Source organism: Acipenser ruthenus, chromosome 18, assembly GCF_902713425.1.
Source record: "Acipenser ruthenus chromosome 18, fAciRut3.2 maternal haplotype, whole genome shotgun sequence".
Lineage (NCBI taxonomy): Eukaryota > Metazoa > Chordata > Actinopteri > Acipenseriformes > Acipenseridae > Acipenser > Acipenser ruthenus.
This window is the reverse complement of record NC_081206.1, coordinates 26,070,096-26,085,263: the sequence shown is the minus strand read 5'-3', so window position 1 is coordinate 26,085,263 and position 15,168 is coordinate 26,070,096. Positions and strand designations below refer to the sequence as shown.

The following is a 15,168-nucleotide window of genomic DNA, read 5'->3' as shown; positions in this document are numbered from 1 at the left end:
GAGAAAGCGGCTTGGAACAGCTTTGTCGCAGTGGTTCGGGGCTTCCTGGGCAATCACAAGGCCGAAAACTATGTGGAGCTGGTTGAGACTCTGGTGAAGAACTACGGCACAATGGGCTGTAGGATGTCCCTCAAAGTCCATATCCTTGATGCTCACCTTGATAAATTCAAGGAGAACATGGGAGCGTACTCGGAGGAGCAAGGCGAGCGCTTCCACCAGGATATACTGGACTTTGAACGCCGCTACCAAGGACAATATAACGAGAACATGATGGGAGACTACATTTGGGGGCTGATTCGTGAAAGTGATTTACAGTATAATCGTAAATCTCGAAAAACTACTCGCTTCTAAATCTGTTGTAGTCATTTTTGTATTACTTTAGTATAAATACATGTTAATTTGGATTCATATGTTGTTTTTTTCTGACTTTATGTGAACGAAAAGACACAAATTCGCCCGTTTTCTCATTGGAAATAGGTAAATTTCAAAATATCACTGTCCTGGTCACAAAAGCAAAGTTTGTGGGGAATAATAGCCATTTTCTATACTTTTGAGGCATAAGCAATTAGGAAATAACACTTACTACCCAGGAACAAAAAAAAAAAAAAATTGTTACACGGTGTAGTCGACTGGACAGAGACTGGGAACCCATTATACTGTGCGTCCATCTGTTTAAGTATAAAATGACACAGGAGGGGGAGCAGGAAGCTGTAAAAAACAATGACGGCAACCAATGTTGTGTCAGCAAGACAGATGGGACAGTGGGAATTTCATCTATAGCAGAAGCATGTGCGATTTGAGCAATTTCTTTTATAAAGACATTTATATTTTTAGAACATTAATGATCATAAGCCAACATACTTAAGGTTAGCGCTTAATTATGGGGATATGATCCAGCTAGTCGAGTTCTCATGATACACATTAAGTAAATAGAAATGAAAGACATTTGCTCACTGGAAAGAGTTGGCCTCTAAAGTGCAAGCAGATTCTAATGCTCAAAGACATACCTATCAGTCTGTCACTCTGCATGATTACTTAATGCAACAGAGTGATGTGCATTGACCCTTACTGCTATGAGAATTTAAGTCTTGGCAAAATCAGCAAAATTACAATAAAATTGAGACATAATAAAGAAGGAAAAACAACAAATGAAAGCCATCCCTTACACTGTAGAAATGTAAGTTTCCATAAGCTTGTCACAGCTTGATGAAGGCTGAAACGTTGCTCTGTTTTTAACTTTTTTAAATAATAAAGAATGGCAATTTGATCTATGATCCATTATTATGGTGTTGCACCTCGTTTTGTATGAATCGTGAACAATAAGCTTGTTACTGAAATGTAGCAATGTCCTGCAAGATTAAGCATGCTTAAAACAGGTGCCCAAAAAAAGACTCCAGTTGCAAAACTACAATCTTGCGTATGTTTACCTTGCTGAAGAAGGTTAGTCTGGGGATTGCTTACACAGAAAATCCTTGTGGCTCGCCTATATTTCTGTTAGGACTGTCTTTAATTTTCATCTGGAGTTTAGATATAGGAGCATTACTGTATCTTTTTTTACCCCCCGTTACTGATCTTGGCATACATGTTTAAATCCAATAGTTTAGATAAATATAAGTGGTCTGGACTGCAATTTCCAAAAGACAGAATAAATCACTCTTCTCAATGCTAATTCAGTGGTCTCCTTTGGGGAACCTGCACATGGTAGCCCAAGGGTGTGTGCCAATTGCACAGCTTACTGGCACTTATTCCAGGAAAACCTGTAGGTGTTCTAGGCATGTTTGGGGAGGTACAAGCGGTCAAATGGGGACAGCCTTAATAGGAAAATAATATTAATCACTGCAACAACAACATAGATATAGTACCTTTTAATATCCCATGGGTCCCTTCATGCATTTGTGACACATAATTGGACAAACAATCTAGATACACAGCAACTATGTTTCACAGTTACTGAGTCATTAATCAGTTGATCAAAGAGATTGTTTTTTTATTATTTTATGTAGACTTGGAAAACACGGAAAAAGATTCAACTAGTTAGATTCAACTAGTTAGGCCACCACATGTGAACATGTGAACAAGCAGCTTACACTTTCCATGGCTTTCTTAAATTGATTCATTATGGTGTTTAATGCGTTGTTTTCCTAATTATAGAAGCAAAAGAGTTTTAAGATAGATAAGTAGTATAAAAATAAAAAAATGTATTTAAAAAAGTGCACCATTATTTTCATGTTTAGTAACGGGCCTGGGAATTGTTCCATTTTAGAGATCGTTATAATTTGATATTAACAAGGGTGAGGTCATTTTTAGACAACGTGCATAAGCATAGTCAGTGCCATCATGACAGATGCTGAATTCCTCTATTTTACCACTGGTACATTTTGTTTGCTTGTTTACTTTCCAAATAGCTATGTTCGGGTGTCTTAGCTCGTCATCCATCACTGACATACTGTATATTCTACCCATGTTGGTCATCCTGTAGGATTTCTGTCACTAATGATTGTCTATGTCTGTTTTGCAGGCTCTCGTTTATCATAGGGTCCCTCTAGTCCACCAAACATACTCTTTAGAGCCTTTCCCTTAAAAATCAATCTCTTCAACTAGTTGTTCTTGTGGACTGGACAATTCTCTTCTAGCCAATCAATTCAGAAAACTTAGAAATTTGCAAATTTTTTAGCAACCTTCTAATTTATTTTGATGAGGAACTCATTTTTACACATAGAAATTTTAGTTACTTGCTTAGCAACAAATGGGCAGTTGCTAGTCATCCAAAATTGAAAAAACAAACCACAAGACTGTTTCTACATAAAAACATTATTCGCTTTATGTAAGTCTTAGTGAAAGGTTTGAAATGTTACATTTACAGGAAACAGGAACATCTGTATGTAGGTTGCACAAATGCTGAGCTTACCTTCATGCACTCTACAATCTCCAAGAGTCGTTACTTTTTTGCAATCTAAATTTATGTTTTTGCATATCATTGAACCTAAACATACAGGATATTATGTTTAACCCATTAGACTCCAGACTGTCTGCTGGGCTTGTCTAACAAATTCTTAAAACACCTACTGCAGCCTGCATCCTTTTCTCTGTTACAGTATGTTGTGATTGTTACCGAGCCAACAGGCAAATCACAGCCTTGCCTGTCCTTATAGGGAAGCAACCTACAACCTGGAACAGATGATTCATGTTCACATTTGAACTGTTGAAGCCATTTAAAAAAAAATCATAACATTTCCATGTGGCAGTGTGACCCGCCCTTGTGTGTATTTTATGTTTATGTTGCGTGTGGTGTACTAACGTTGGTGTATATGTATTGGTACCAGTGCTCGAGTCCCACTAAAAAATGTGCCAGAATGGACTATATCATTTCAAAGGTAGTTCAAAATTAACTAAGAGTAACATACAGTAGAAGCCTGTTCATCCGAACAGCTGGGGAACAGCAATGGTTCGTATTAATGAGTGTTCAGATGTTTACAGAAACATCAATATACATACATATATAGCATTCTCAAGGTTTATTTAAAAATAAGTATTTTTTCTGATAGCCCCAAACCTGAGTTTTACACTGTATGCAATGTCACTCTGCAAGCACATCTGACAGCGGTACTGAAACGTTATATACAAGTATATTAAATGTAAAACTGATTCAAACAAGTGAAGCACTGTTTTTATTCGTATGCACATACATATCAGTTCATTGCTTTCACAATTTTTTAAAACATTAAAAAAAAAAGGAAAAACTATAAAACTTAACTAAAAACTGAATACAGTACTGAAAACAAGTTTCAATACTATTCTCAAAACATCAGGCTGTATTCCATAGTGCTGTTGGTCCTTCAGTTTTACGCTTACATTTGTGTGGATTTCCCCCAAAACAACAACGAACATAGTTTATGACTTTTGAAATTAAATAAGTGATACAGTATCACGTCTTTATCAGCTTGTCTAACTAGGGTTCCACCTGTAATTTGTAACTTACGTTTCTTATCAATAAATTCACATTTACCATTTTAAACTGTCTTCTCTTCTTACAATGCAAAACGTTTTTACTGGTATTGTTCAAAATTGAAGGTTATATAACATGGCTAGGCAAAGATCTGTATGCAGCTACCAACAATTACTAGACACAAAACCCCAGACATGGCACAAGCAGGTAAGAATGGAAGCATATGTGAAAGCGACTGCAAGTGTAAATCACGGTCAGCACATGCTAGGATAGAAACAAAAAATCATATCCCTCTTCCCACAGTATACAATGAGTAAAAGTTTAATTAATATTTTATGGGTTTTTTTGGTTTTTTTTTTTTACATTGCTTTCATTAATTTCTAAATATTGTGCATATAAACCAGTGGTCACTGGATTCAAACAGGACTGTTGAAAAACATTGAAACAAAAAAAGTTAGTCAATTATTCTTTCAGGCACATGGAAAAACGTCTTGCTTCTCAATTAATTTAACAGAAACAAAACATGAATCAGATACAATATTATTGATTGGCAAAGGTGTATCCTTCTTTAAAGTTAAGAGCATTTAAAAGGAACAAAATAAACATCAGGTTTAAAGTAAACTGGTCAACAATAACTGTTGCTAAATAATGTTAATACCAAGTCTCATGACAATTCGCTATGCTGTTCTCCAGATAGCTGGACAAATATGAAGAGTGACGTACAAACTGTACTTAGGACCGCCTCCACTTCTATGGTACAGTATCTAACCGTGCACAATTAACTGACCCTTTAGGTCCAGGTGCATACAGAAAAAAAAAAAGAACATACAGCCTGGGCTTTTAAAATAACTAAAATATGTAATGGGCCTGTTTTCCTGTCTGTAAGATACTTCCTCTTTGACTTTTTCTGTTTTAAAAAAGAAAGATCATACATTTATTGATTTCTTCAAAGAAGCCATATTAGTTACTAGAATTTTTTTTTCTTTCATTATCCAAATATGTTTTAGAATATATCTGGCAATAATTATGTAAAAACTTCAAAGTAAAAGTAAAAGGCTGAACAGTGCTATTTTTTTTAAGACTAATTAATTCTATTGGGACCCCCCTCCACCAACACATTTATTTTGTTTGGCATGATAATACTTGTTTATCCATATAACTGACTAGCAAACACTAATTTATTAACTCATAAACCAGCAAAGAGGAGAATACATAATTTTGAAATGCAAATATTGAATCTATGCCTCTCTTCCTACTCATCTAAACAGCTCTTTCAATCTATTTCCTTTAATAGGGAGAGATGGATATATGTTAATATAGATATTGAAACCCAAAAGGTAATAAAATACCATTTTAATTAAATGAATGGTCCATTTCCATGACAACTACAGTAAACAGTTACCGTGCAGGAGAAAGGATTCATTTACAAGCATGGCAACATTTTAAATGAATGTACTCTGTTACTCTCCTTCACAAAAAAGAAAAAGCTTTATCCCTATCGTAATAGCAATGATATATACTTGCTTCCTTATAATCTCCGGAACCAATTAGGTTTTCTGTTTGTATCCAAAATTCTGTTGACAGTGAAGACAGACGAAAAATAATAATGCCAAAAATGTTAAACCATCTCACTGTTACATTTGTGAAAGCCTGCAGTGAATTCCTGAATACGATTCTCAGTGTGGAACTCCAATTCACATAGCCACAAATGTATTCCTTTTCACTGCACACGGCTCTAATAAAGGCGACAATGACCTTTGCAAGTTTGAATGTAATGGTAATGGACTGTTTTACTTCTAACTCCCAATATAGAAATAACTGCTTGCCTGGCCAATTTAGAGAAATGTGTAACACAACACAACACAACACAGAACAGATATGTTTCAGTATTTATAAGAACGCTTAATGCAGATTTTATATTTTTAGCTTGATCACAAGAATACATCTGTCAAGTCTGTTTATTCCATCAAAGTCCTTACAGGACAGTTCTCTATTTTTATTTAAATCATGTTTTGAACTTATGTCTAAAAACAAACATTTCAGTAAGCTTCGATATAGAGCTTGTCATAAAACACATGTGTCAATGTTATGATATGCAAGAAGGGAATATGGAGCTGGTCATGGAACAGCCATCTGATGGGATTATTGTCAAATGCAGTAATATACAGCTTACTGAATGTCAAGGGCGTGGTTTTGGCTGGGGGGTTCGCACATCAAGTATTATTTATTTGGCATGTTTCTCATGTGTTTGCACCTTTGAGACCTCTCCCCATAAGGTTTATAGTTTATGTTATGGAAGAACATACTGGAACAATATGAATACTGTACAGTACATATAAGCTTTATGAGTTCAGGAGAGACAGATGGGACCATTTCTTCAAAGTTCTGGCATTCTCTTATTGGGGTGTGTGCCCCTTCATTTAAGTTAATTAAATCCCAGGTTAAGGGACTTGCGATTTGAAAAACTAGTATTCAAATGAAACCGGTACAGATACAGAAAGTTAGAGAATCACTTTCTGAGTGTAATAAATTAGTCACTGCTTAACATTACAGAACAGTGAACAATTGGGACCATGGTCACTTCAGGGAGTTCCAAAAATGAAAAACAAATGAAAGTACCATAAACAGGATTTTACAGTATGTGATAAACTGCACACACTTTTTACATTAAGAAAAAATAAAAACAAATCTTGTACCCAACTAAAACCAAGAAGTTAAGGAAAATCTCAGAAATACTATATCATTTAACAAACAGTTATGTGCATTACATTTTCTATAAGCTGGTTCCTTGTAAAAATGTTTGGGGACGCTCTCTCATAAGAGATGGATAGAAATGATCATGTGCCTCATAGAAACAACACCCAATGCTCCGTCATAAAAAAAGCTAATTAAAATGTACACTTTTTTTTTGGTATTTTTCATTTCTTAGCAAACAGTGTACTTCACCCAAATCCAAAAGACCACCTAAAGTAATATTTTGTAATCTCTCTATTAGAGTAAACCTCACCCTCCACCTTCTGTAAGTAGGTATCTGCCTCATTTACACCGATAATTTCATTAGAAACATAAGTTTCCTTCAAGAAAATAAGATTTATAGTTAATGTATTTTTTATCATTAAAGTATACAAGAAGAATATGGTACTGTAGATCCCCCATATTCATTTATGCGAGCTAATCTAAAGGTTTTAGATTTGTTCTGCTTTCTACCCACTAAAATACATTGTGAATGCATAGTGAAAACATTAATTAAAGGCGATTCTTCCTAAAACGGACAGAATGGAACAGAAGATGCATGTGCAATGCTTAAAATCTGGCTACAGCTTTTGGAAAATCAGTTTATATATTTTGAGGTAGATATAAAAGATCTGTCACAGTAAAATAGACCCCTCTGACCGATATCTATGGGAAGGTAGGACAGAGTGTAGGACAAATCACCTGTTATTTGTCATATTTTATTACAAACAACAAAATCTAAATTTAATGCAGTATGTCATGCATGAAGACTGTAAATACACAAATGCACTCTCTATTAAAAAGTGAAAGGCTTCATGGTTGTGACAGTTTTGTAATTGAATGGCAATTCCCTAAACCACTGTGGTATATTTAAATGCATTCTGGTTTCTGAAGTAAAGCTTTAAGCAAAATCATTCTCAGCTAAAATCTAAAATAGAACCCGTTTTTGACTTTCATTAGAGATGGAAAGGTACCCTTGTACATTTTTCAACAACTGTCAAATATTACACAATTTATTATATAAAAAAATGAAGATAGGTTGAGGCTCACTCATCAATTACTTGGGTATTAAAAGCCACACATCAATGATCCATTAGTGGTCTTTTCAAAGGGCGACGTATTGCAGATAGGACTCCTTTTATTGTGCTTTCATTAAGCTCATTGTGTCAACGGTTATAAAAAAAATAAAACAAAAAAAAGGTACTTTACAGAATTTATGAACTCCCAGCATCCACAGGCAAGAAGTTAAACTGCAGGGGTGGTGATACTTCCTTTCACAATAGTACAAAAGAGATTTAATTACCTTGATATTGTGGCAAAAGAAAAGGGCAAACTTTGAATATGCAATAAATGTGCTCATGCTGGGCACTAGCAAGGGCAATTTGCTACTGATCTTTCAGAGGATTTCCGAAACTCAACGTTCCCTTGTGGAGAAGTGTCAGCCAATTATAGAGTATTGTTGGCTACAGTGGTTATGGGACTTTGATAATATCCCCCCTCTTTAGCTGCTATGTTCAAGTTTTAGATCATAGTCTCAATACCAGTGCATTGATATTAATAAAAAAAGAAACTGCCATGGAAGATTACTGGGATTATTTTATGAAATTATGAGAAACTATTGGGTGAATAGCAGCTGCAGGTTGGGTTAATCCATGCTTCACTCACCTGGGTCAATTTATTGCAAAGTCAGCCTAGCAAATTCAAATCTTTGCTCCAACCAAGTTGTATCTATTTGAATTTAACTATGGATTTCAATCGTTTGGAGTTGAATCATTAAAATGTTTTCAAAAGATATGTTCGTGAAATGGAGGGCTTCTCATGATGGCTTTTGGTTACAAAAATGTCCAATGTTTAAACATGTTTAATCCTAATGTTTAAAGGGTTAAACTGGCATCCCTAAATTGAACCAATTTAGTATCCATCCATGTCTGAGAGTACAGCACTTAGTTGTTATATTTTTAGGTAGAATGGGAAGGGTTCAATATCCCACGAGTGCTATTTGCATCAGTATGAGACTAAAGGTTAGAGATTAATTAGCGAGACTAATTTCATCACCTTCAACACCTGTGAATTTAAGGTGTTTTTTCATGTGTCGAGATTCAATATGACTATATAAATAGTACAATTGCTGCATTTTTCTGTTCCCCATGCATTAAAAAAAAAAAATAATAAAATAACACACACACACAACACACACACTGGGCTCCAGCGTGGCGCATCCGGTAAAGGCACTCTGCGTGGAGTGCAGGATATGCCCTATAGCCTGGGCGTCACCGGTTTGAGCCCAGGCTATTCCATTGCCGACCGTGGATGGGAGTTCCCAGGGGGTAGCGCACAAATGGCAGAGCGCCGCCCGGGGGATGTGATGGGGGGGGAGGGCTTAGGTCGGCCAGGGTGTCCTCGGCTCACCTTGCACCAGTGACCCCTGTAGTCTGGCCGGGTGCCTGAGGGCTTGCCTGTAACCTGCGATGTCCTCTGACGCTGTAGCTCAGGTCCAATAAATCACGGAAAAGGTAATTATGGACACCAATAAGCAGCAACTTTACAGTAAAAGAAATGAAATACAAATACACCCGTTTCCCCCAAATTTGCCAGTTGAATGTCCCCTCACAGCTGTAAGCCACACACCAGCCCAGGAGGACTGAAGATCAACAGGCATCTTCCCGCTGTCTTGCCAGACACCAGGCGAGCCTAAGCAGCACATGTTGCCAAGCAACTAAACCCCGGAAGACTGGTTGTGCCTGACCAGTAGGGTCGATGTGGCATTGTGAGGTGAACCAATCCCAGCAGATTGTGCTCCTACAGGCTAGGGAAGGACAAAGAACAATGCAATGCCCCACGCCAGGAGAACTGCATGACTGGGATTCACACTCCTGGGGAGCCTTTATCATCCATTTCTGATATCTTGTGCAGCAAGAATTGTCAGTTTCTGGCAATATACATGGTCACTTTAAAAAACACAGAAACGTGTGGATATACATGGAAAAAAAAAATATTTTTTTTATATAACATTTAAGATAAGAAATTGCTAAATAATGGCTTTTGAAAAGAAACCTAACAATTGAAACAACACAATTGAGCTTGACTATAATGCTTCACAGAGTATGAGCTTCTATATTTCAGGTATTTATGGAAATTTGATGACAGATAGTTGCTTAGGAAACATGAATTACAAAAGAACAAACTACTGCAGGCCCACAAAGGTGTGAGGATACCAGCACTGTATACCCTGTAACCATAGCAACAGGAAGATAAATGTACTACATTCATTTAGCACATGTCTATAAATCTAAAACACACAAAATAAAAAGAGACCAGCTTTATGTTAATCACACCAAGCCAAAAGGCAGTCCATTGTTTCCCTATAATAATGACAAAAAGGACAGGACTTGGGTGTCGTTTTTAGAAAGGAATTGAAAAAAAAAATAAATAAAAATACAGGACACAGAAGCTTCATTCTTTCAGGTTACATGGAGAGAGCTGGACATTCTTGAACCACAAGATTCATCCTCTGAGCCACCAGGAGGAACATGATTATTTTTCACTTTATTATGAATCTATCCTAAACACAGATCTACATGCAGCACAACAGTCACTGCAAATCACAAATGTTTATAGTGAAATCTGGACAAATCTATGGGAACCGTTTATGTTGTCCAATATGCAACTTTGCTGTCTGAATATTTTTTCAAATTGAAGTATTTCTACTGATCATCCACCGGTAACCATCTCTGTTCACCCAAACCACTTTTCTGGTGCATCCACAATGTGACCGTTGTGTTTTAACTGTTCCAGCAGGAACAGCACTTGATGAAATTCAGATTTCTTATACTTTTGATTATCCTTTATGGGAAATTCTGTAAAGGCTTGCAGTTAAATGAAATACTAAACCTGCTTTGCTTTTCTAAGAAATTCAGAAAACCACAACAGATCCCTTTGGTAAAAAACAAAAACAAAATAAGCATTCTAAAAACATGCATTTTTGCTTTGTAAAATGTTCCATGCATAATATTTACTGTTGGCATTCTGAGAACATTAACTCATCAGACATTGTTTACCGTATAGGAAAGGCTTTTAGCAGGGTGCAAGACAAGTGTTAACTTGTAATGTGTACACAGTGAACTCACTTGTTAGATTTTCTATAATCCTTGCCAGCTAGTTCTGGGAATCTGACATCAATGGTACTTTGACATTAATTCAAAATAAATCAAAGATGACACAGCTCAGAGGTGGACTAGTTCAGCACATAACAGCAACCTGACTTAATCACAGGAAGGTCTTTGTGAACCTAACACTAAAGCATGCTTGTGGTTTGCATACCTGTATGGCAGAAAGCATTATTTTACCAACACGTGTGTGTGATACACAGCATGGACCGTAATGTATATTAATAAAAACTTAGGACATGAAACAGTTGTGGGAAAGAGAGTCAGCTATATCAGTGCCTACTAATGACAAAAGGTCACACTGAGGATCTCAGTCAGACAAATGTAAGGATTAATAGGTAAGGCACATTTCTCCAAAGTTTGACCCTCAGCCTGAAGTAAATATGATGGGTTCTACTTTAAAGAGGAAGTGAAAGGCAAATTGCAACTGCAATATGTTGTAACTTTGTTTTCTTTCTTTCAGAGAATATGCCTTTGTTCATAAAAAAGGAAATTAATAGTGTAAAATACAGTAATTAACATTTAACCAACCTGAAAGCTTCCTGTACTGTCCGCTCGGATAAATGGGATGCAACAGAGGCAAATGCCTTTTTGAAGTCTTCCACAGTCAAAAATCCATGACCTTAAAAATAAACAAACCGAAACGATAACTTACTGCTGTGCATTCAGAATTCAGTTAGGTTTTAGACCCAGGTTACAGGTGTAATGTGATTGACCTTGAGTGATCAGCATACCCTCTATAAAGCAATAAGAAATGAAGTCACAATTCAGGATTTTAGAGATTGCAGTGACAGAGAACCTTAACTGTAATTTAAGATTATAAGAAGATATCATCTTTCCTTCAATCTGATATGACACACCCCATTTCCTCTGGATTCACCAGAAGGCATGGACTTCAATAGATAATGTACTGGTATGTGGATTTCACTAGTGTCCTTAGATATAATCCAGTATCCAACTGAGTAGAAATAATGGCTTTGGTACTAAAGAAAAGGTGAAGCACTACACTCTTAACAACCTCTAGCTGGAGATACCAAGGTGTATTTGGTTTAACAGTTGATGTGAATACCATATACAGTAAAATTATACATATATTTTTTGTATGGGGGGGGGGGGATTGAGAATTTAAATTTTACATTATTTTAAAAAGAATGTGAAGCAGTAGTCAACTTTTGCCCATGCCAATGGCATCTTCCATAGAGCCAGTGAAAAGCGGTTTGGCATTCTGTCAGTATGATTAAAATGAAAAAAAAAAAAAGGTAGAGACATTGGTTTGAGCTATCTTGGCGCATGAACAAAGGCATATAAGCTGCCGATATGATAAATACATATATTGTAGAAAGACAATGCAAGATTTAGTGTCATATTTTGGCAACTGAAGCTTGATTAACGTTGGAAAAACAAAGCATCACCCATCATAATTCTTTAAAAAAATCTCACGGTCAAACAAACCCTAGGTGCTATGTAAAACACCAGCTGAGAGAAATTGTCAATGTAAAATACAATTAAATTCTTGTATGTACACAAAAAACTATGCTCTATGGGTTCAGTGGTGCTTCACTCCTAACATCTCTCTATCCCTTGTTTGAGGATTACTATTATTATACATTATAGTTTACATCGTGATTTAGACAAGCCAACCCCTGCTATTCTTTGAAAGAGTGATACAGGATCTTGAATATCCACAGAGAAGACAGGAGTCTTACCCAAAGTACGGTACCAACAGCTCCTACTGGATCACTGACCCACAAAAAACATATCTTGCAGCACCGGGTTTTTATTGGAATTCACCAAACTAAGTAATGACCAGGCTCAACCTTTTTGCGACAGCTGACAAAATCTGACTCCAAGGTGGTAGACAGCAGTCTCCTTTGTTTTAGAAAAAGGACTGCCAAGACTTGGCTCTCTCAGGGGAATTTGTACTATTTTACTTTTCATAAAAATGCCAAAAGGCATATTTCTTGTAACCAAATACTGGTTTTACCATATATGTAATGCTTAAGGGAATGTATAGTCTTAACTGAAACTGACATGTTTTAGTCATATTGCAAGGAACACTGAGGCAAGGCAGTTCAAATTTGGTGTTGACAGATATGCAGACTAAATCTCTTCATACACACAATACATGATTGAAACTGTAAATGCAAAATAGCTCAAGCAGTAAGCCCATATTGACCAAACCAGACTTGTGGTACATATAAACTAAGGAGATGGTGTAACAGAAAGGCTTACATCTACACAATCATTAGAATTTAGATAAAGTATGCAGAGATACAGAAGCATTCAATGAGGAATTAAAAGAGCTATCAACTCTCTTTGCCAAAGCCTATGTGTATTAATAACAAATGTCACAGCAAATCTTAAGGAAATGGGCAAGCTAAGTAAAGGAATAGAATTAAATACCGCTGAAGCACATAACAAGAACATCCGATTCCGTTAGTAATAAGCTGTTAATTAAATACCACCACCTTGAAATTGATTTGGAACGTACATTTGTATTATTTTTTTTTAAAAGTGAACTCAACATACAATGGATATCAAATCCTGTGAAGATCTGTCTCGTCTTTTCGTAGTTATCTTGTGCTGCCAGTTTTCTTCCCATGAGACTTACAAAGTGATCCAAAGGCATACCTTTGAGGGAAAAAAAAGGGGGGGGGGGGGGGGATTGGCGTTATTTTAGAATTGTACACAGTTCACCGTCTACATTTTCATGCAGGCTAAATTCAGTTTATATATGGAATAGGAATTTTATATCATGTAAGCCAGTGAAACTTTTTTTTTTTTTTTTTTTTTAAACCGGCTCCATTCTGTCTGTGTTGGGAACCATACTGAGAATGTTGGGAATACTTATTCCAAAATTGTCTGCGCACGTAATCATACTCATGCTCTGACACATGGCAAAAAATACTCAGGTTAAAAGATAGACACAGCAAATGACACTGGCTTCAGTACTATGAAAAACTAAACAATGCATGTGTGCTACCATAATCTATGGGTTCAAATGGTTTGTAAACAAAGTAAAATGGCTGTATCACCGATATATCCAGGCTAGAAACAATGACCCTAATATGGCTGTCATCTTAGGTTACAGGTCAAAGTGAAGGATGTCGTTATATTTAGTCTACAGTTTCCACAACACTGAAAATGTGAACTTGCCATCTTAAATCTTAAATGGTTTATGAGATATTATCAGTAGAAGGCGCAGTGGATCAACAAACTCTCCTTACAGGGATGCTTAATACCGGCATCAAGACCTGCAAGCATTTAGAATAGCATCTTACAACTTGATTTTGATAAAGCTATGCTGATGCCCTATTTTGAGATAGGGTACATGGTATGTACACTTCCAATATATAGCCTTCAACTAGTCAGAGGCCATGACCAAGATTCCGTCTTCTCTTAATAACTAAGGAATATTAATACCAAGTTAATATCAACAAAATGCCAGCATCCATGGAGAAAGAGATACATTTATCCAAGTATATTCACTCACTGTTGCCATAAAGGCAATTTTCTCATGACTTAAAATAAGATACAATTACTGACTAATCTAGACCCTCAACTACTTAATATCCTTCTTTAAAATACCTGTCCATACCTTTATACTTGGGTTTATTTACTGAGGTCTTGCTTGTCAAATCACCTGTAATGGATATAAATAATCCCAACATATCTCATTATAATCACACTTAATATCCTAAAGATTTTGTTAATTCACCCTTTGCTTGAATTTATTTTTTTTATTATATTCATAATGAATGTTTTAATGTCATCATCTGCTTCTAATACTATCATAACAAAATACAATATATTCTATTTAGTTTCAATAAAAACACACCCGTTATTCTACAAACAATACAGAACCCTAAATAAGTGGTGTGCTTTTGTACCGTTTACTGGAAGGTAAAGTTTTATAATTAAATGAATCTTATATTTTGTCTTTTGTAGGAATCTTACCAGGTATGTTTGCTTGCATAATTGAAGCCATCATTACATCTGTCTCTGTCTGCAACAGAAAATAGAATATATATATCTCCAGGTTTGTGTGCCAATATCTGCAGTACCTGTATAACAGGGTGATAAACTGTTATTGCAGACTGTTATTGCAGTCTTAGTCTCTTGGCGCCACCCAGTGGATAAATACAATAAGTATATATGTTTTGTAGAGGCTGACACATTTCAATAGTCTCTAGATGTTATAAATTAGTACTGTATAACCATGCAGACAATAGTAGACTGTTTCTCTTGTTTTTCATTATGCTGTATAAGAGTTGTTTTTGATCAAGATCTTTTTGGTTCTTTGCTTTGTTTAATTTGGGATAT

General features: G+C 36.0%; 1 protein-coding gene across 6 annotated transcripts in view; it reads right to left on the bottom strand.

Moving 5' to 3' along the window:
- efcab11 (EF-hand calcium binding domain 11) overlaps window positions 1-15,168 on the bottom strand; it is a 31,130-nt gene that overhangs the window by 11,993 nt on the left and 3,969 nt on the right. For 4 of the 6 annotated variants that reach the window (XM_058991710.1, XM_058991712.1, XM_034015136.3 and 1 more), the window contains 4 exons: window positions 14,803-14,851; window positions 14,444-14,488; window positions 13,375-13,476; window positions 11,377-11,467 (listed from right to left, as the gene is read on the bottom strand). In XM_058991710.1, the coding sequence (XP_058847693.1) occupies window positions 11,377-11,467; window positions 13,375-13,476; window positions 14,444-14,488; window positions 14,803-14,851 (287 nt within the window). The remainder of the gene's footprint in view (window positions 1-11,376; window positions 11,468-13,374; window positions 13,477-14,443; window positions 14,489-14,802; window positions 14,852-15,168) is intronic. The other 2 variants (XM_034015230.3, XM_058991711.1) reach the window with 1 other exon arrangement.